Source organism: Equus przewalskii, chromosome X (assembly GCF_037783145.1).
Source record: "Equus przewalskii isolate Varuska chromosome X, EquPr2, whole genome shotgun sequence".
NCBI classification, from domain to species: domain Eukaryota; kingdom Metazoa; phylum Chordata; class Mammalia; order Perissodactyla; family Equidae; genus Equus; species Equus przewalskii.
Window position 1 is genome coordinate 41069961 of NC_091863.1, and position 23093 is coordinate 41093053.

At 41.7% G+C, this 23093-nt stretch overlaps 1 protein-coding gene across 4 annotated transcripts in view; it reads right to left on the reverse strand.

Annotated features, from left to right (window-relative positions):
• The window catches only part of SHROOM4 (shroom family member 4), a 208025-nt gene that overhangs the window by 11502 nt on the left and 173430 nt on the right, over positions 1 to 23093 (reverse strand). For all 4 annotated transcript variants that reach the window (XR_011536267.1, XR_011536268.1, XM_070606348.1 and 1 more), the window contains 2 exons: positions 20728 to 20789; positions 1663 to 2547 (listed from right to left, as the gene is read on the reverse strand). Coding sequence is in view for 2 of the 4 variants with exons in the window: in XM_070606348.1 (XP_070462449.1) it covers positions 1663 to 2547; positions 20728 to 20789 (947 nt within the window). In the remaining 2 variants the exon portion in view is untranslated. The remainder of the gene's footprint in view (positions 1 to 1662; positions 2548 to 20727; positions 20790 to 23093) is intronic.

The window sequence follows — 23093 nt, forward strand, 5'->3', positions numbered from 1 at the left end:
TAAAGGAGGGAGGACCAGGAAGCTGAAAGCGGTAAGGCTGTGGCCTGTAACTACTACCTCTGGTACACATTGCCTCACAGGAGACAGAAGGGCCTCACGAAGACCTGGTCTACTGTAAGAACGAGATCTCTCTGAGAGAGGCTACCTAGGATGGCAAAATAAGCATGGGTTTTGGAGTCAGACAGATCTGGCTTTGAATCTTTGCTGTGCAATTCAGAGTTAGTTAGTGCCTTACTTTGCTCAGCTTTAGTTTCCTAATCTGTCAAATGAGGATGATAACGGCCCATATGGCTGTTGGGAGGATTAAATGAAATAATCAATATAAAAATACTAGTAGTGTCTGGCACATAGCAAATACTTAATATGTGTTCATTCATTCATTCATTCTTTCTTTCTTTCTTTCTTCTGAAATATTAAGTGCCTACTATGTGCTAGGTCACTTTCCCTTCTCCCTGCTCTGATAGGTTAACAATCACAGTCACTTCGCACAAAATGTTTTGTAATTACAATAAGAATGCTCCCCAGCTAAATGGACAACTTGAGAAGCTCCCACTAGGGATCTGATAAGAGATTCTCACAGCGTCTGGGAGCCTGGTCCTGTAAGTGCTGTGCTTGTGGCACCTTGGGCTGGAAAATTTCTCAACTAGCTCCAGATAGCCAAGTAATGGATTTGCCTGTCAGTGAAAGACACAATAACAAGGTACTTCTAACAGCAACAAGTCTCAGGCAAGTTCCTTCTATAAAAGGACCTAAAGAAAGCACTTAGAGGATAACACCTGCCCCCCTACCCCCACCCCCAGTGGAGAGGGGGTTGAGCTCTCTGCAGGAGGACTGGCAAAGCTGAATGCCAAAGCTCTTTTGCTTTGGGGCAACAAGAACAACCACACACTGTGGGGAATGCAGAGAAGCATTGGCACAGTGAAGGGAGCAGACACCAGCAGTCCTGCCGCCAGACTACACTCCTGCTTAGGCCTCCCTGTCCAGGCAGCTCATCCTGTCAACTACCACCTACTGCACACTGAAGCAAATGCAAAGAGCCACGGGAAACAAGGATGGGGGGATGGAGAAAGTGTAAGAGGAAAAGAATGCCCTTAGCTGTTGTAAGGAATGATCAGTGCATAAAGCACCCAACCCCAGGAACAGCTTTGCTGGCTGGGGTGGGGAGAAGAGTTTAGAAGCCCAAGTAGGTCCTAGAACAGAGGCAGGTCAGGTTGTGAGCTGGCCTCTTGTTCTAGAGAGCAAGCAGAAGAAAAGGTAGAAAAGGGCCTGAGCCAGGCTTCTGGGAAAATTCACAAGGCAACAAGGGTTTAATGCCTTCTGGCTCAGGGGCAAGAAACTGATGTATACCTTAAAGACAAATTGAGAAATAATACACATAGTATTTTGATAGTGATATTTAGGGATAAGAACACCAACAACTACCATTTACTGAGCACTTACTATGTGCTAAGCATGGGGGTATGCCCTTTTACATAGATCATCTTCATATTCACAACCATGTGAAATAGGTATCATCATGTCCATTTTCCAGGTGAGAAAACTGAGGCTGGGAACAGTTTAATTGACCAGCCCAAAGTCACACAGCTGGTAAACGGTGGCAGCGGAATTCAAACTCATGCTGCCTGCCTCTTTAGGGATCAAATGTCTTTTATAAGCACTTACTTGGGGGAATCAGTGGTCTCCTGCTCTGATGTCCTCCAAAGCCCACCAATGCCATAATAGCAAGGGGGCTGAGCCTTCTCAGGTTGAGATCCCAAGTGGCCCCTTATTGAAGGCAGGAAATCATTGGAATGGTGAACAAAAGACTCTTGCTCTGCTGGAAGGCTTTGTGAGCCCTGCCTTGAGGTCTCCAAATGGCCAAAGGCCATGGGTTGTGCCTGCACCAGGACCTCCTCAGGATTGAGAGTACAGGAACTAGTAGTTTCTGAACTGAAATACTGGGGTGGCAGCTCCTCCTCCTCCCCCTCCTCTTCCTCCTCTTCTACTCCCTCTTCCTCTTCTTCCTCCTCTTCCTCCTCCTCTTCTTCCTCCTCCTCTTGCTGCTGCTGTTGCTGTTGCTGCTGTTGCTGTTGCTGTTGCTGCTGTTGCTGTTGCTGCTGTTGCTGCTGTTGCTGCTGCTGCTGCTGCTGCTGCTGCTGCTGCTGCTGCTGGGCTGCACGGAAAAGCCTGTACTTCTCCCAGTTGGGAGGAGGAGGGCGAGGAGGAGGAAAGGCCTTCTTCCTGGCTCCCAGAGGATCCGGCTGGGTCTCATCAACTTTGGTAAAGATCTCCCTCCTATGCTGCCCCCAGGCCCGGGAGCTCTGGGGCTCCAAGCTGATATGGCTCTCTGAGAAGGCACGGCTGCGTAGTGGCCGGGGCACGGAGGCCATGGAGCTCCCCTCCTCATATACTGAAGTTTCCTCTGTTTTTTTCAAGGAGTGTTTGAAGTCTCCCAGGAGGTCAAGAGAAGAGATTGCTCGGTAGCTTGACAAGTCGAGTGCTGGGTTCTCAGTGCAAGGATGGAAGGGGGTTGCCCATGAAAAGCTAGCCTTGGAATGAGCCATTTCCCTGCAAAACAGCAGATGAGGATTGTGTAAAACAAGCAAGTTGCAGATGGTCCCATATTTTGGATGACATCATTTATGTAAAATGTAAAATGGCCACAAAACAATGTAATATACGTAGTAAATGTAATAATAATAATAATAGTAGTAATAAGAATATATAATATATAATATTGATAGCTAACACTCACTGAGTATGTACTAAATGCCAGGCACTGTTTTAGGTGCTTTCCATGTCTTAATTTATTTAATCCTCACAATAACCCTAGGAAGTGGCTATTATTATTGTCCTGACTTTACAGCTGGGGAAACTGAGGCATGGACAGGTTAAGTAACTTGCTCAGGGTCATAAAGCTAGTAAGTGGTAGAGCTAGGATCTGAACCTGGACAGTCTAGCTCCAAAGTCTAAATACATACATGGCCCCTGTCTATTTGTAGCACTCAGACTGAATGTGCTACATTTGAGGGCTTACAAATCTGGTTATCTTGCTTCATCTGTTGTTTTTGTTTGTTTGGTTTTTAATTATGAAAAATTTCAAATATTTATAAACACACAGAGATTGCTATAATAAATACTGATGGTCCCACCTACTGCTCAGAATTAGCACACTTTAATACTTTGCCATTGATGCCTCACAAATTTTTTTTAAGAAATAAGAAATGACACACTTTGTTTCACTCCCCACTTCCACTCCCCTGCTGCCTCTCTAGATGCAAGCTATATCAGGAATTTGACATGTATTCTTTCTGCCCATGTTCTTCTACTTGTAACAAAAAACATCAAGCAGGCCATTCACAAATACCTACTATTTTGGATTTAAAATAACTCCTTCTAATGCAATTCCAGTTAGAATTCTCAACAGGAAGTTTTAAGTATAGAATTTTCTAATTAACTTGCAAAATAAAGCAGGATATAATATTAAAGAGTATTTTGCTACAGAAGAAATGGGGGGGGTGAGTAAGGGATTAAGCATATTATAAAGCAATTATAATTAAAACAGTGTGTTACTGATTAATGGAACTCTGGAAAGTCCAGAAACACAAACTATCAATAAAAACATCCTATATAATTGACCTTCCCTAACAATGAAATAAAGAAAGATTATTTAATAAATTTTTTTGACATAACTGCAGAGCAGTGTTATTTGGAGCTGTACCATATATTGTATATAAAAATAAATTCCAGATTCAAGCGTTAAGGGTGCATGTGTATATATATAAAAATTTAATATATATGTATATATAATATACTTGGAAAAAAGTATCATAAAATTAAAGACGATCACTTGTGAGGTGAAATAAGATTCTCATCTTATAAGCAACAGAAAAAAATATCCAAGGAAAAGAAGTCCAGGTTTGTTTAAAAATGTATAAAAATTGGTGCCGGCCCGCTGGCGCAGCAGTTAAGTTCACACCTTCCGCTTCTTGGCAGCCCGGGGTTTGCTGGTTCGGATCCCGGGTGCGGACATGGCACCGCTTGGCATGCCATGCTGTGGTAGGCGTCCCACATATAAAGTAGAGGAAGATGGGCATGGATGTCAGCTCAGGGCCAGGCTTCCTCAGCAAAAAAAGAGGAGGACTGGCAGTAGTTAGCTCAGGGCTAATCTTCCTTGAAAAAGAAAAGTATAAAATAGGTATAAAAAGTCAAACTTCTGTATAATAAAGAGTGACTAAAGCCAAAGGACATCTCTTTAGTCTCAGAGTATAAAGAGTTAAGCCCTGTAAGCCAGAAAGATCTGGCTTCCTGCTGTAGCCTGAGCAATCAGCATCATACTAAGTACTGCCTAGTAACAGGAAATTCCAGCAGTTCAATTAAATCATCAGACAGAATATCTATTCAATAATCATGCTTAAGACTGAGAATATTTCTTTAAAAAATAATAATACACATAATGGTAGCCAAGCTCAGAGAGAATGGAAAGCAAAATCCCCTTCACTTCCCTCATCTCCAGTCCCCATCCTGGCTAGTTCATCACTCACATGGATCAGAAAGTCATATCTACACATCCCCCACTCTCTTCTCATTTGGGCTTTAGCCCACCTATAGCTACTTAAGATTATAAGAACCCCTTGTGTGCAAACTGTTCCACCTGGCATTTCCGCCTCATTTCCCCCTCAGGAAACAAACAAACAAGATGGTGAGTGAAGAATAAAAGGATGACAAATGCTCTCAGGCAAAGACGCCTTTCCTGACCACCTTATTTAAAACAGAGATGACTTATCCTTAATTATCCTTTTTCTATTTTGTTATTTCTCAGAGCATACATCCCTACCTAATATTATATTACATACCTACTTTTACTTGTTTATTTTGTGTTCCACTCTCTAAAATGTAAGCTCCATGAGAGCAGGGATCCTGTGTGTTTCATTCATCTGGTATGTAGTGCCTGGCACACAGTGGGCATTCAATAAATATTTGTTTAATAAATGAATTAATGCCAAAAGTGAAAAAAATCCCAAGAGTCATGTCATTCATATCATAAAAAAGTTGAATTAAAGGCAAAAAGCAATAAAAAAGACAAAGAAGGGCACTATAATATTCATGATTAGAATACAAGATTCAGATCTAACTACTCTTAATCTTTATGTACCAAATAACATAGCATCAAAATTCATAAACAAAATCTATAGGAAATGCAAAGGTAGTAAAAAGCAAAAACAAAATATGAGACTGTTTCAGCCGATGACAGATATGACAGTCAAAAATTAAGATAACAGAAAAACCTAAATTTCTTCATACACTAAAAACAGACCTTCTTTTCAAGGGCCCATTGAACATTTTTTAAACTGACTATATACTAAGCCAAGAAGTGTGAGTAGTACAGACTACAGTATCTAATCACAATACAATAACACTAGAAATTAATAACAAAAATGAAAAAAGAAAATTTCTAACATATAAAAAACAAAAGGGAAAAAATATCCACTCTAGTCAAAGAAGAGATCTAATCTGAAATTGTAGAGTACCTAGAAAATGACAACAATGAACATATCGGAGGCTAGAGGATATGGTTGATTAAAGCAGTGGTCAAAGGAAAATTTGTAGCCTTAAGTACTTACATAAATACATAAGAACAAATTAAAATAAATGAACTAAGCATTCAGCAAAAGAAGTTAAGAAAAGAGCCACAAAAATAGATGTAAGCAAAACAGAAAGAAAACTAATGACAGAAATTAATAGACTAAAGAAAAAGATAGAACCAATAATTAAAGCCAAAAGCTAATTCTTCAAAAGAAAATATAAAACAATAAAACAGAAAAAGCGCTTGCAAATCTAATTTAAAAACACCAAACGCACAATATTAGAAATGGAGAAATAACCGCAGTTAGAGAGTAAATGAAAAGAGTAAGAGAATACTTGGCTCTACTCTATGGAAATAAATTTGAAAACTTAGAATGGTTTCCTAGGAAAACAAAAATTACCAAAACTGATTGCAGAAGAATGAGAATACATATCTAAACCAACCAATTACCATAGAAAAAAATAGTGGTGAATTTGACAAAGAAAAAAAAATAGCACACTCACATGGTCTTGTGCTAATTCTACCAACCTTCAAGGAATAGACAACCCCAATGCTATTAATACTTTCTAGACTCTGGAATCTAGAGAATAGAGGGAGAAGATAAGAATCCTGTATAATGTCAATACTAAAACCCAACAACTAGAATACACATAAAGAAAAACTAGAAACCATTCTCATCTAAGAATAACTAATGCAAAATTCTCACCATTTTTTTGCTTTTAAAAATATAAATAGTAAGACGTTTATTATATATAAGGAATCTATTAATAAACTGCCAGCATATATTGCAGGTGCATGCTCAAAAAATTCTTTCTGAGAAGGGCGCATGATACAAAAAGCTGGAAACCATTGGTCTGGGACAGTTGTTCCTAATCAAAGTGGCTCCTAATCGGAATTATCTGGAGAGGTTGTTTAAAATGCAAATTAATGGGTCTCCTCACCAGAAATTGGTATTTAGTACCTCTGTGGTGGGGGCCAGGAATCTGTATTTTTAATAATTGCCCCCCAAAGGATTCTACTACAGGTGGTTCAGGGAGCATACTATGGAAACAAAGGTCCAGGGTGAAAAGGATGGGAGTGCTGTGGTTTGGGGGTGGAGGTCTGCGGGCAGAGGTTTGGGGGGCAGAGTTATTTGTTCCAGTTAGGTTGGTTTCCAATCTATACAGTCTGTCCCCCACCCCTCATCACACACATTCCTACCTTCTGTCCCTGCCTCTCTCCTCCTTCCCCACCTTCATCTCCAATTTAGATCTTAGGAAATGCAAGCAGTAACAGCAACATCTCCAAAGGCCTCAGTTGGGCGAACGGCCTGCAGCTGTGGTGAGAAGAACCCTGCTTAATGATGGAAATGAAATTTACCACTCTTTCCTTTTCCCTAGCGAGAACACAGGAAAGGCAATAGAGGAGAGTGGAAAGAACACAGTGTCAGAAAGACTTGGGTCTGAATTCCAGCAAAATTTCAAAATCTGGCTCCATTACCCAAAAGCTGCATGACCTTGAGCAAAGTATTTAATTTATCTCAGTTTTAGTAAAATATCTATCTTACAAAGCTGCTGTGAGAATTAACTATATAAAAAAGGACCCAGCAATGATGCTGGGTACATGCAAAGGTGATTAATAAATGACAGAACTATGTTTATTGTTAACAGTGAAGTCCCTTACCGAGGGCCACTGCATATGGTTGTGCAAGTTATGCAGTGTACAAGCTTCACTGCTGTATGCTTCAGCCCTGCTCCAGGTTCCATCAAGGGAGTTGACTGTGCTGCCCCCTGGTTAATGTTCAGCCCTGCTCAATAGCCAATAAACCAGAAGACCTTGGGTCCCAGCTCAGCCACATGGCTGCCTAGCCAGGAGGCCCTAGCTAACCAAGGATTTTAACCCTAGTCTCATTCACTCACTCTTTCCATCCACTAAAAATGGAGAGGTAATAAAAGGAAAGTTTAGGCTTAAGAGCAGTGTGAAGATCAAAAGGACAAGATATTCTAAGTTTTCTTGTTTAGATACCAATCATTTATGTCAACCTTACAAAATTTACCTTTCAGAAGAAAAAACATGCCCTTTTATAGGGACATTTGGTACTCCAATTCATGGCACTGTGGCCCCATCTAGAGGCACTGGGCTCTAGCAAGGCAACCCGGAAATTTCTATTCTCTGTATCAATCCTAATTTTAAAAGCACTGCCTTCCCACTTACACAGCCTGTGTAGGACCAGCCTGAGCCTTGCAGAGTCATATTTCAGTGAAGCAGAAGGAGGCAGGACGCTAGAAAGGGGAAGGACTGCCCTCAATTAGATCAGCTGGGCCAAAATGTGTACAAGTCATTCCAAGCTCTCATTGAATGTTACACTGTGCGGGGTGATTGGATCAAAGGGGTGCAAAACTGACATAGTCCCTGCCTTCCTGGCACTAACAGCTGAAGCAAACTGGGAATGGGATGCTTGCACTGAAGTGTGTCAGGTTCAAGCCATGGATTTTGGCCTCTAGAGGTCCTATTTTCAAAGGGCTCAAGCCTCCTATATGCACAGAATCTACAACTCTGCTTTGGGACCAGGTAAGGATCCTTCCCTACAGTGGAGGACAAGGAGCTTCATTAAGGGAAAAGAACTGTGGTCTCTTACCTCTTACTATGTGTTAGGCCCTGTTTTAGGCACTTTCATGTATGCATTTCTATTAATTTTCACACTAGCCCATCGAAGTAGGTACTATTATTGCCAGTTTGCAGATGAGGATCCTGAAGCTTGGAAAGGGTAAATCATTTTCTCATCTAGTAAGAAATAGTAGTGTCCAGACTGGAACTTGCCTTATCTGGCTCCAAGGGACAATTTCATTGAAGCAAGGACTCCTGAGGTGGGGCAAAAGATACTTGCACTACTACATTCATCCCCAGGTGTCCATGAAGACTTCAGCTCCTTGTTGAAGAAAGGGGAGGAAGCCTGAAAGCTAAATATGAGAAAGGGCTTTGTTGACACCAGCAAGGAGACTACATCTCAAAAACAAAAGCAAATTGCCTGCCAAGTCCTGGGCTGTTCTTCTCTTTTCCTCTTGGCACAGGTTGTCTTTTCTTCTGGTGAAAAGATTTTCCTCTTTTGTTAAAATCTTTTTTTTAACCTAATAATAATTGAAAATGAAAACCAATATTTTCAGAGACTGAAAAAATCTCCTCCTGCCTCCTCCCCAGCCCTTGTGAAGTTTTCTTGTTTGGAAATTTTATTTTTAAACTCACCACAATAGCTTGGCATTCCAGGATTTCAGCAGCAACAGTGCACAAGTCCAGCCCCTCTCCCCTTTCCTTTTCCTCGGCAGCCAAAAGATAAGACTGCTCCAAGAGAAACAGCCACTCCCAGGTTATTGCTGAGGGAAATATTTGCAAGATCCAGGAAGTGAGACACAAGGAGGCTGCACAGGGAGGGGAGAAGGGCCCAGAGAGCTTGTTGTTGCCACCTTTCTTTGCCTCTGGGTCTACAGAACTTCAAGTAAGGAACAATTATTCTGGCAATAACAAATGCAAGTGGTAGGACTTGCCCTGAGCTTTCTACAGCCTCCAGGAGGCTGATGCAAAGTGTCCTTTGGAGAGATCAGAGAAGTCCTTGATTTATTGGGGCTGTCCTGGGAGAGGCTTAGCTCCCCCTCTCCAATGACTCCTACTTGGAATTTCCAAGAAGGTCTTCCCATTAGTCCTCTGGACCCTACATAGTGTCATAGACATGGTTCTAAGGGATGGCAATGATCGCTCTTGTTTACTGAGAGTTCATCATGTGTCAGGCACAGAGTTGGACACTTGACAGACCTGATCTCATTTAACCTTTGAGACAATCTTCTGGCACAGGTATTCTCTTCCTCATGTTAGAAATGAGGCTCATAGAGGTTAAACAACTGAGAGAACACAAAGGGTTAGTGGCCAGGAGAAGTTACAACTAAGGTCCATCTGACTCCAAAGCCCATGCTTTTGCCAGCACAACACGCTGCCTCTCCAGTGTTCTCATAACCTTCCCAAGATATTGAATAAAAGACACTTTTGCAATACATAACACGTTGCCAAGGGACCCGGAGGGTTTGATATCCACAAGAACAACTTAGCTGAGGATCAGGCTGGCCAAGGTTATTAAGGTTCTATTCTCTAATATCCAGTGCTTCTGAAACTTGAGCATGCATCAGAATCACCTGGAGGGCTTATTAAAAGACAAGCTGCTGGATTTTACCCCCTAAATTTCTGATTTAGTAGGTCTAGGGCAGGGTGGAGAATTTTCATTTTTAACAATTTCCCAGATGATGATGGTAATGCTGGTCTGGGATCACACTTTGAGATCCACTTCTTTAATCAGTCATTATCTCCAAGGTTCTCAACTCACCAGGGTATTTTAAGAGATATAAATCCATTAAAAAACCTCTGAAAACAAAATGCCTTTTACTTAACTATATACATACCACCCATGTGACAAGTGGGATGAAAATTTATAGAATAAAATAATAGGCACTCTGGAGCTCCAAAAAGCTCTGAGAATCCCAATGCTATTTAAGGACATTTGGTTCCCCACCATGGTTAAGCAATGGGCGGACTGGGGGAGAGAGCAAGTTTTGTCTGTTTGAGTCCTTATGTACACCAGACATTAATGTACTGAATTTCAAAGAGCCAGAACACAATGGAATAAACAATATCAAAGTTACAAAGAACACAATCCTACGTCGGATAGTTTAAAAAGCATTCTGGGTGCTCAATTATGAATGACAATTATTATAGAGTAGCTCTTTGGCACACATGTATTTAACATTTGAGGTTTTAACTCTTTGAGAGTAACCCTAAAGATCCATGAAATGTAATAACTGGTCATTTTGCAAAGGGTATGGATTTGACTTGCAAGGCATCACAATACTGGTTTGTAGGGCAAGTCACCTAGCAAAGGCTGGAGCCTACTTAATGGCTTGGCACTCCCATCTCAATGTGGCTTGATGGGTCTCTATTTGTTGTCAAGGTATACATGTTCTGTTCAGTAGCCATGGTAGAGAGAAAATGTGCTTCTTTGTGAATAATGGCACTAAAATGCAAACTATCTGCAAACTAATGCTGGTGACGGAAGTGAAGAGAAATGGAAAGGTCTTAAGAAAGTGATGGTTCTGAGCCAGATAATAAAATATCTATAGCTGGGTGTGTGTATGTGGGTTCTTTCTTGTAGTAGTGGTGACAAATTTGGGGACCCACAAAGGTCTGGTGATATAAAAGTGTCAAAGTTCTCACAGATTTAGATAAGCAGAAGTGCTGGCTGATGCAGAATTCTAGCAAACCAAATTCTAGCTAACAGTGAGATGAAGCTTGTCTGGTAAGTAACACTGTCTGTAATTGGTATGGGGATTTTTCCAAATCTCTTGATTTTTAACTTCCCAGACCCAAATCAAACCAATGTGGGTTGACGCCTCTTCAGATTTTCTTTTTTATTATAAATTCCAGCAACTTGACATGTACCCAAAGAACACCATGTGCATCCAACTCCAGCTATTTACATTTTACCAGATGTCTTTCTGAATTTTCTTTGTGTATGACCACTATCAAATTCAACATGTGATTTAGGATTTTTCCTTTTCTTGTTAATAGTATTACAAATACCTATTTCTGTGCAAGATCCAGTATTTGTATACCTGTCACTGTTAATGGCTATATTCTGTTCCATCACGATGATATAATTGATTGGTAAATCTTTTCCATGATTGTAAATAGCACTACTACAAACATCTTTAAACAAATTATTTTTCCTTTTCAGGTTATTTCCTTGGGGGTATGCTGGGTCAAAGAGTATGAACAAACAGTTTTGTAACTCTAGTCACATATTTCTAGATTGCCCTTTAGGAAAGCTGAACCAATTTATACCACTCACAGAAACACATACTGTCTCCCCACAGCCTTGCCAAGATAGGGTTGATAGGGTTTTTTAATTTCTGTTTATCATTTCCATTAATTGTTGACAGATTAATATGCTGGTTGCGGTACCTTGAAGTTGTTTTTATTTGCATTTCTTCAATTGCTAGAGAGGTTGTACGTTTCCATGCAGTGATTTTAGTGCCTTTATTTCCTCATGTGTAAATTGCCTGTTCATTTTCCTTGCCCTTTTATGAAGCTGAATCTGAATGCTGACCTTCTATATCTGTATCCATTCTTCATATTTTTTGGACAGTCAACTGATATCAGTGATGCTGACCCCAGACACTTTCCTCATTCTGTTGTTTAGTTTTTTATTACATTCTGTTGTACAAAGGATTTTTTCCCCCATCTTTTATATATTTAAAACCATCTATCTTGTCTCTGATGATATCCTCCATTTAACAGACACAAATTTATCTTCCATCCATAGCTGGAATAAATATGCTATTCTACTGGTCGGCTTTCTGGAATTTACTACAGAGTATTGTATGTGCTGTGGACCTAAGTTAATTATTCTCCATATTGATACCTAAAATTCCTAACATTTTTTAAAGAAAGAGTGATTGCTTTTCACAGTTCAGGGTTGCTTTCAGTGTGCACCATATTCTTAGAATAGCTTGAATCTGTTCTCAGAATTTTTTAATTTCACTGTTTGACTTTTTTTCAACCCACTATCATATGGTTTTGATAATTGTCACTTTATGACAGGCTTTAAAATCTGATAGGGTAGGTCTAAATAAATGTATTCTTTTTAAGTAAATGTATTCCTGCCCACTTATTCTTCCAGATAAATTTCACAAGTTCTATAAAGTATCCCACAGTGACTCTAATCGGTAGTGCATTACATCTATATATTAACTTAGGGAATATTGTAATCATTCTTATATGTAGTCTTCCCAAATTGAAGCAAAGTATAGCTATGTATTTATTCATGTCTTTATTTCTCCCATTAGAGTTTTATAAATTTCCTTGAATAAGTTTTGTGTGCCCAGGTTTAAATTAATACCCAAGTATTTAAATTTACTTTGTCATGCTTTTGAAAAATCCTTCTATGCCTCTGAAGGTTGCATTCTTCTTAGGTGGTAAAGCCTTCCTGAAAAGTGTACTCTTCCTAATGAAATGAGATTCAACTCTGAATTATTCATTTTATTTCACTCAATCAGCAAATAGGAAACATGTACTGGATATTCCACACTCTGCTCATGTGGTAGTATGACAAAGGGAAGGATGAGAGCCCTAGGTTGAGAATTGAAAAACCTGGGTAGTAGTCTAGTTTTGTCATGTTCTTGCTATATAATCCAAGAAGTAATGGGTTATGGAGTCAGAAGCCTAGTTAACCTTGGGCAAATGACTTTAATCTATCTGTGAGTAAGTTTCCTCATCTGTAAAATTGGGTCAATAAAAGGCAACTATCTCATGGGGTCATGATAAATAATAAATAAAACAATTCACGTGAAATGCTTACAGCAGTGCCTGACACATAATAAATGTTAGCTATTATACCTTTTGTTGTTGTTAATACCAGTATAATAACACCTTTCCTGAGTTTCAGCTTCCTTATCAGACAAACAGGAAAAATAAGGCTTAACAGCACAGGTTGTTGCGAGGATTAACTGTGGCCACGTATATAAAAACACACTACACATTCTAAAGGTCTGTGCAAAATGGAGAAATGGAAAGGATCACAGGAGGCAATCACAGGTACAAAAAAGCAAAAGAGATAATCCAGAAAATACTTTCTTTTGGCTTTTACATACATCATTCTTATGCAGCTTTTCCTCCCTGCAGATCTACTCACCGATTTCTTCCCTCCCACTAATATTAAAATGCATTTGCACATCTTGCACACAAACCAAATAACAGTGGAGGGAGACAACCAACAGTGTAACTACCTGGAATTAAAATTCTTTGCAGGCTTCCAGACAAAGAGAGCAGCTCAACAATATACACTTGATTTTCCCACCTACACCCATCATTCCAGTTGTGACAGAAATGACATAAGAAATGGTAAAAATGCATGTTTTGGGGGAGGGGGACGTGAATGGAAACTCCATCAGGATTTCTCCTCTTAAATGTCATCTCTGCCCTAACCTTTCCTAAGGCCTTCTCACCTTTCCTGAGATCATAAACTGTGATCTTCTTCCTCCATCCGCAGCATCAATAGTCTTTCCCTTTCCAACGACCTCTCCTTTCCGCTTTTACATTTAAAACAGTTCCCCAAATCCCACCGAACCTTCACTTAAACCAGTGGTTCTCACATTTAGCCTTCATCAGAACCGCCTGGAGGGCTTATTAAAACAAAAATCACTGGGGGCTGGCCCCGTGGCCGAGTGGTTTGGTTCACGCGCTCCGCTGCAGGCGGCCCAGTGTTTCGTTGGTTCGAATCCTGGGTGCGGACATGGCACTGCTCATCAAACCACGCTGAGGCAGAGTCCCACATACCACAACTAGAAGGACCCACAACGAAGAATATGCAACTATGTACCGGGGAGCTTTGGGGAGAAAAAGGAAAAAATAAAATAAAAATCTTTAAAAAAAAAAAAACAAAGATCACTGGGTCACGTCCCAGTTTCTGATTCAGCAGGTCCGAGTGGAGCCTGAGAACTTGCATTTTTAACAAGTTCTTAGGTGATGCTGAGATTGCTGGTCCTAGACCACATTCTGAGAACCACTAACTTAAACCCTACTGCCCCTTCTGACTACCACTCCATTTCTCTCCTTCATTTCCCTAGCCAAGTTCTTCTTTTAAAACATTTTTTAATGTGTAAATGTCTTTTTAAACATTCTTTTAAAATATTTTCCAAATCACACAGTAACACTATCACATAATCATTATATTAAAATAACTGAAAAGAAACTGAAACTCTCCTATGTTACTGGTGGAAATCTAAAATGGCACAACTGCTTTGGAAAACAGGCAGTTCCTTAAAAAATTAATAGAATTACCACATGGCCCAGAAATTCCACTCCTAAGTATATACCCAAGAGAACTGAAAACAGATGTTCACACAGAAATCTGTACGTGAATTGTCACAGCAGCATTATTCACAATAGCTAAAAAGTGGAAACAATCCAAATGTCCACTAATGGATGAATGGATAAATAAAATGTGGTATATCCATACAGTGGAACATTATTTGGCAAAAAAATAAATGAAATAATGATACATGCTACAATACGATGAACTGCTAACGTATGCTAAGTAAAAGAAGCCAGACATAAACGCCTACATATTGTATGATGCCATTTACATGAAAAGTACAGAAGAGAGACAGAAATCCATAGAGACAGAAAGTACATTAGTGGTTGCTTGAGGTTGAGGGTGGGAATGGGGAGAGACTGCAAATGGGCACAAGGGATCTTTTTAGGGAGATGGACCTGTCTTAAAATTGAACTATGGTGATGATTGCACAGCATTGTAAATTTACCAAAACTCATTGAATTGTACACTTAAAATAGGTGAATTTATGATGTGTAAAGCTGTGTGCATTTCTTCTCTATGCATCCCCCCTACAGACCATCATGCTTTCTACGCCTGCCACTTTCTATAGACCACCTACTTTCTACACCTACCTCTTTATTAAGTTTGCTTTCTCAAAGGTCAGCTGTGATTCCAAACTGTCAAAGTCAGTAGCAGTCCTTTCCTTGTCTTGTGTAATGGTGTGCTGGCATACTTCTACCACTCAGCTGCTCACCTCTTCAATTTCCTTTGCTGGTTCTTCTTCCTCATCCTATCCCCTAGTTGGGTGATCGACAAGCCTCCTTGACAGAATCCACTTGTCTCCCTCACTAACTTCAAATTCAACATATCTCAACTCAAACTTACCACCTCCATCAAATCGGCTCCCCTTCTCACCTGCCCCAGCTATGTCGATAACTTTCTCCAAGTCACTGGGACTCGGAGTTATGTTTTTTTCTTCTTCTTCTCCTCCACAAAGCCCCCTAGTACATAGTTGTGTATTCTAGCCATGAGTGCCTCTTGTGGCATGTGAGATGCCGCCTCAGTGTGGCCTGATGAGCGGTGCCATGTCCGCGCCCAGGATCGGACCAGCGAAACCCTGGGCCGCCGAAGCGGAGCATGAGAACTTAACCACTCGGCCATGGGGCTGGCTGTCAGAATTATTTTTGACTTATCTCCTTTCATTCTCAAATTCCAATCACCAAGTGCTCTTTACTTTTCTTTTTCCCTCAAAAGGGGTCATGTACTTGTGAGCAAATAATCTGAACAGACAATTCACATGCGAAGCAACGCAAATATTAAATAACGACATGAAAAATTCTCAGACTAGAATAATCAAAGTAAGCAAATTAAAATTTACACCTATTGCATTAGAAAAAGAAAATTTTCCATGAAGGCAAGACTTTGGGGAAATTGGTATCCTCATATATTGATAATGGAAGTGTAAAATGCCTCCTGGGAAAGCAGTTTTGTGAAATCTATCAAGAACAATAAGAATGTTCATATTCTTTCAATTAATAATCCCAACTCTGGATAATTTTTTTTATAGATTGGCACCTGAGCTAACATCTGTTGCCAATCTTCTTTTTTTTTTCCTTCCTCTCCCCAGAGCCCCCCAGTACAGAGTTGTATATTCCACTTGCAGGTCATCTGGTTGTAGGATGCTGCCTCAGCATGGCTTGATGAGCAGTGCCATGTCCACGCCCAGGATCGGAATGGGCTAAACCCTGGGCCCACGAAGCAGAGTGCGCGAACTTAACCACTCGGCCACAGGGCCGGCCCCTCTGGATAATTGTTTTTAATGAGATAATTCAAAATGAGACAAAGGTTACAGCTACTCAAAATTTTTCTGCAGCATTACTTTATAATAGCAAGAAATTGGAAACAACCTATTATACAACAATTTGGGAATGATTAAACAAACTAGAGCACATTAAGCCAGTGAAATATTATGCAGCCATTAAAAATTATAATTATTGAGGAACCTTATATAGCAACATTAAAAACTGTTTATCAAGTAATGCTTAGTGGGGAAAATAGAAATAGGACACACAAAATCATATCTACATAGCTATTATAATCATGCCAAAAAAAATCTCTACACCTATAGATAAAAGCTGGCAGAGAAATGAAAACAATCAGGGTGTTAAGGTAGTAGGAATAAGGCTACTTTTTCTTCTGTTTTTAATTTCCTGTAATATTGTTTTCATAATAAATAAACATTTTCGCCCCCAAATGTCACACATATTTATCTATCCCTTCTGCTCCATTCCTATTGTACCCCTACCTTCCCAATCCAGGGCCACACTCCTTCATGCCTGGATCACTGCCCCTATTTGGTCTCCTTTCAACCCATCTAGGCTGCAAATGATGCCAAGATGCCTAAAATGCCACATTTACCATGTCACTTACCGGACTGACAACCTTCAATTGCTTCCATATTTACGATCCTATCTAGTTTTCAAGGCCTATCTGTCCTGGCCCAGTACTTTACTCTTTTTCTCTACTGTTGCTGTTACTGCTGCTGCTGCTCCTCTTCCTCCTCCTCCTTATTATCACAACTAATATTTACTGAGGGTTTATGGTGCTCGGTTTTGTTCTAAATGCTTTACATATAGTAACTCATTTAATCCCCACAAAAATCACATGAGGTAGGTATTCTTACTTACCTCATTTGGCAAATGAGAAAACTAATGGGGTGAGGTGGGAGTGAGAACCACTTGCCAAGCTCACACAGCTAGAGAATAGAAGAATCTGAATTTGAATCCAGGCAGACTGACTCCAAGGCCAGAACTCTTAACCGGAGGGGTTTATTCCTCTAACACATTCTGGCCCTTTCCTCCTGTAGGTCCCAACCTTCAGTTTTCTTATTCTCCAATGAACTTAAATAGGGCCTAATAATACTTATCATGTATTAGCCCCTTACCATGTGTTTGACACTTTTCATCTTACAGCAACTTGTCTGAGTAAGCAAAAGCTGGGTTTAAGTCCTGGCTTGTCCCCTTAATAGCTGTGAGACCTTGAGTAAATTACTTAGCTTCTCTGAACCTCAGATTCTTTATCTGAGTCACTAGTTCTCAAAGTCTCATCCCAGGAGCGGATGCATCATCACCCTGTATCAGCATCACCTGGGGAGCTTGTTAGAAATGCAAATTTTGAGCCTCACTCTACACATACTGAATCATACTCTGGGAAATGGAATCTACATATCTATGGTTTAACAAGCCCTCCAGGTATTTCTTTTTTGTAAAAGATTGGCACCTGAGCTAACATCTGTTGCCGATCTTTTTTTTCCTCCTTCTCCCCGAAGCCCCTCAGTACATAGTTGTATATTCTAGCTGTAGGTCCTTCTAGTTGTGCTATGTGGGATGCCACCTCAGCATAGCCTGATGAGCGGTGCCATGTCCATGCCCAGGATCCGAACTAGCGAAACCCTGGGCCCCCAAAGCAGAGTGCAGGAACTTAACCACTTGGCCACAGGGCCGGCCCCTCCTCCAGGTGTTTCTAATGCACACCCAAGTTTGAGAACCACTGACCTAGTTATAATAATACCTACTCGACAGAGTTTTGGGGAAGATAAAACATAACAAAATATGTGTAACTTAGCTTGTGGCACATAGGTTGTGACACAAATGGTAATTTATTATTACTGCTACTTAACTTTATGTGGGTTAGTCTTCCTTGCTCAAGCTGTGGGTGGGCAGGCATTATGCTTTCTGATGTTCTTTCTCTAATATTTCCCTGCTTGCCTAGAAAAAGGCAGTACATACACTAGGTTTTGAATAAAGTCCCTTTACTTCACTGGCTGATTGGTAAGAGAACCATTTTGGAAAAGCACTGTAGTGTAGTATAGTGTCTCTGAAGTTAGACTGCCTGGGTCTAGTCAACTTACTGGCTGTGGGACTTGAGGCAAATGAATTTATCTGTGCGTGCTTCAGTTTCTTCTCTGAGTCAAATGGAGAGACTAAGGGTACCTACACCTTAAGGTTATTGTGATAAATAAATATTAGTAAAGTGCTTTGAATGGGGCCTAGAATAGAGCACCATGCTCAAGAAATGTTAGTTAGCATTATTACTTTTGTGTCATTTCACTCATTCAATGGTGGCGAAGGCTCTGTTTCTTCACTTGGCAAGCAGATGACAAATACCTCTTGAGCAACTTCTTGGTGTCAGGCATTGTGCTAAACACAGAGAATAAGTCTATGACCAAAGTGTGGTCACCTCTCTCAAAGATCTCAGTCTAGGGGCTGGCCCCGTGGCCGAGTGGTTAAGTTCGCGCGCTCCGCTGCAGGCATCCCAGTGTTTTGTTGGTTTGAATCCTGGGCGTGGACATGGCACTGCTCATCAGACCACGCTGAGGCAGCGTCCCACATGCCACAACTAGAAGAACCCACAACGAAGAATATACAACTATGTACCGGGGGGCTTTGGGGAGAAAAAGGAAATAATAAAATCTTTAAAAAAAAAAAAAAAAAGATCTCAGTCTAATATGGGAAACTCAGCAGACCCACTAGACTGAAACAATTTCTCCAAGGACACAGTACAAGTCAGTCCACAGCAGGGAATCAAGACCAGCCATAGTATCCCCACCCAGGCCTTAGACTCCCGAGACAAGATGCTAAGGATCTGTTTGAAAGGTCTCCTTAGGGATCCTAATTGAAGCAGTTATAATGGAAAAACATGAACTTCGGGGCCAGACAAACCTCGGTCCGAATCCTGGCTCCATCACTTACTTCTGGTGTGACCTTAGCTAAGCTACACAATCTCTCGGGACCTCATCTATAAAATAAGGATCAAAATGAACTATTGTGGAGAATAAATGAGATTATGTGTGTAAATGAGATTTATGGAGTAAAAAGATCCAGCCTAGTGACTGACACTTAGTAGATGATCCACAAATGTTGAGTTCCTCCCTTTTTCTATTGCCAACCAGAGAACCGACAGTTTTCCCAGACTTTGGAGCCAAAATAAAACCAAAATTATTCCTGACTACACCACCAAATCACAGGGGATAATGTAGACCCCCAGAAAGGACCCTGGACTCTTCAGGGGTCAAGAGACTCAGATTCTAGTCCTCTCCCTTGATGCCCCCTCCCTAGTGTCCTCACAGAGGCACAGCTAAAAGCCTTCTTCCCTGTTCCTCCTGCATTCCTAGAATTTGAGTTTAAAAATCAATATAATTTAGGGGTCTACAATTTGGCCTGGAGAAGAACTCGTTGAAAGGGTATATCAAGGGATTTCACAAAAGAGAAGGTCCGGCCAGGCTGATGGAAAGCAACCCGGAGAAGCTAACTGTCTACTCCTTATGGTCACCTACGGCAGGTGGGCTCATCTTTGGGGAACATGAGTGCCAGGAGCCTTGTTCCCTATATTACAGTAGCAGACTCTCCACTCTGGCCATTTTTTTCCTTAAGGGAAGCAACTCTTTTCCCTCTAGCCCAAGCCATATATGCCATTTGTAAAAATGTCCCTGTCTTCTTTCAGGAATTTTTTTTAAGTATGCTTTTTTTGTGTGTGAGGAAGATTGGCCCTGAGCTAACATCTGTTGCCAATATTCCTCTCCTCTTTTTCTCCCCAAAGCCCCAGTACATAATTGTATATCCTAGTTATAAGTCCTTCTAGTTCTTCTATGTGGGATGCTGCCACAACATGGCTTGGTAAGTGGTGCCAGGCCCATGCCCAGGATCCAAACCTGCGAACCCCAGGCTGCCAAAGTGGAGTGCGTGAACTTAACCACCAATGCCACGGCCAGCCCCAAGGAATTTTAACCCGATGTTAGCATGAACTGCCCCCGGGCTTTTAATGAGCAGACCTTAAGTTCTCAACAAGCCCTGTAAAAAGAAAGGTGGTAGAACCCAAGAAACAAGTACCTGTAACAACTCTGAGGCAACAGCACAGTAGTAGCTGGACAGCCTTAGCTCCTCTCTGCCCCCTCCAACTGCCCAGTGGCTGCCAGGAAGGCAGGCATAGTTTATGCCTTCTGATCTGTTTCAGCACCGTCTGGTCCCACATGTCCTTGTGCCTAAGCAGGCCTGCCTCAGGCCTCCTGAGCTGATGAGCAGAATGTCCCACAATACTGCCTGACTACAACATATTCCAAAATGTCCTAACAATCAGTTTGGTCTGTAGCCCAGCTGTCTGGGGGCAGGCTGGATTACATCTATGGCATCAAGCCCTTGGTATGGACACCTGACCAGGTTCTTCAAAGGAAACAGTGGACAGAAGACCTTACCAATTTCTATAGAAGCTTCAGAGGCACCAACTCACCCCAACTCCCTGAGCGGTCACTTACCTCCCTGACTGGCTGGTCTTCCTGTTTCCTGTTATTGGTTTCCATTTGTCCCCAGGAAATTCCTGCAAAGCAAAATTCCGATAAATTAGGGAGCTCTGAGCAGCCAGGTATCTAGATGGCCTCAAAAATGTGAGGAGGTCAGAAACCTGTCCCCGGCCAGGCCTCCCAGCTGGTTCCTTCTACTCTCCCACGCAGGCGAGAGAAATATGTACCTGGAGGGCTGCCTTTCTGTCAAGAGGCCTGCTCAGCAGCTGGGGGCATGCAGAGATTAGGAGAGCACTCAGGACCCAGACGGTGTGGTCTAGAAACTCTGCATTTCCCTCTTTTTCCACTCCTTCCCAAAACACGTTAGAAACCAGTTTAGCACGTTTGCTGTTTGCTCTGGCTCTTGCAAAGGAGGTCTTTTTGTTTGTTTTGCCAGGTGAACCTGCTCATTCCTCTGGTCTCTTCGAACATAGAAAGCATCTTCTTGGAAGCCCTGGCCCTTGGGGGGGCTTTGAGGCCTATAGCTCCTGCTGCTGCAACCCTCTCCCAGGGTGAGGCAGATGGAAAGCATGCATGCCAGCACATCCCTGTGCTCTTCCTCGTCCTCCCAGACCTGCTGCCAGAGGCTGAGGTGGGCGCATCTCTGGGGAGCATGAGTGGTGGGTGCCACATTCCCAACATTACAGGAGTAGACTCTTCACCCTGGGCATCTTTTCCTTAAGGGCTTTGCCCAAGTAACACTTTTCCTTCTAGCTCAAGCCATGTGTGCCATTTGTAAAAATGTCCCTACCTTTCTATTCTAGCTCCAAATCGAATGCAAATTTGACTTTGACATTCTTCCTGATTTTGCATTCAGTATCCTCTACCTAGTGACTCAGAGCTTAGCCCAATGGGAATGCACAGATTTTCCCTAAACCTCACTGATTATCCAAATCCCCTCTTTCTCCAATGCTATTATTGGTCCCATTCAAAGTGTTATTACCTTTGCCTCAGCAGTCCTCCCTTTTGGTGGTAAGACACCTGATGTCTATCATACTGGCTAAGACACTTAGCTGTGTTATTTGAGGGAAGTTATGCCATCTCCCTGAACCTCAGCTTTCTATCTGACAAATAAGGATTATGCTATCCAGCCTTGCTGGTTCCCCAGTAGTAAGGATAAAATGGGATGTGCATAGCGAATGCCTAGCGTAGCGCTCAGCACAGAGGAGGCTCCGAATGTGAGCAGCCATGGAAAAAATGAGGTTTGTTTCTAGGCTTGGGCTTTCATAGGCCCAGAGCAGTCCCTGCCTGTACCTGTCATGTCAGAGCAGCTCTAACCACTTATGCTTCAGACTCTACCTCCATGCCCTTGTGAGATGTCCCTGCCCTCAAAGACACTATTACTCGCTCAGCCTTAGTGGGAACCAGGATTTCCTGCCATGCCCTGTCTAGCCCTGTGGAAGCACTCAGTAAATAGCAGTGGCCAAAGAAAATAAAGTCCTGTCCAAACTCCCAAACTTCATCTCAGCTCCCAAGTATCACCTTACTTTTTTTCCTGAGCCACTTAAGTTGCTATAAATTGCCTGTGCACTTTGAACCAAAGAGGCAGTTATCCCCGCAGCTTGTTGCAGGTGGGGATTGTGGTGGGAACTTGTTGCCCTGATGGAAGTTATACTCCTAAAAGGCATCCTGCTATACTGGAGAGGGCCTGGGCTTTGCAATCAGCTTATGAAGAGGCAATGTAGCACAATTAGGAGCTTGGCCTCTGAAGCTAGGCTACATACATTCAAATCCCACACCTGCCTTCACTAGCTCTGTGACCTCAGGCAACCTACCCAACTTCTCTATCTCATTTCCCCTAGCTATTTAATAATGAGATCGTAATAATAACAGTACCTATTTCTTGATTGCTTTGAGGACTAAATGAGTTGATGCATGTAGGGCACCTAGAACAGGACCTGGTGCACAGTAGATACTCAAATGTTAGTTATTGTCATGTTGTTCAAATCCTAGCTTTGCCACTTGCTAGATGTGTGACCTCTCTGAGCCTCAACTTCCTCAGCTGTAAAAACGGGGATCCTATTATAACTTATACAATTGTTAAACGAAATAATCTGATAATATATGCAAAACTAACTGCCATGAAGTATTGCCAGGGATGTAAGTGTGTGCTGATTTTAGTTCTCTTAACAGGACTAAACAGGAGCCAGTTAGCTCCCCAGCCTCTTTCAGGGGCCATAAGGAACAGGGTCTCAGCCCTGCTCCAGACAGCCACCATCACAACTACCTTAGTCATCAGGTAAGTCATCAGAGCTAACCCATGCTGCAAGTTTTCCCCGTGTCTGGGCAGGTATGTTCAGGTGGCAGGGGTAGAAATGGGCACAAACTGGCTCCCAGCGGCC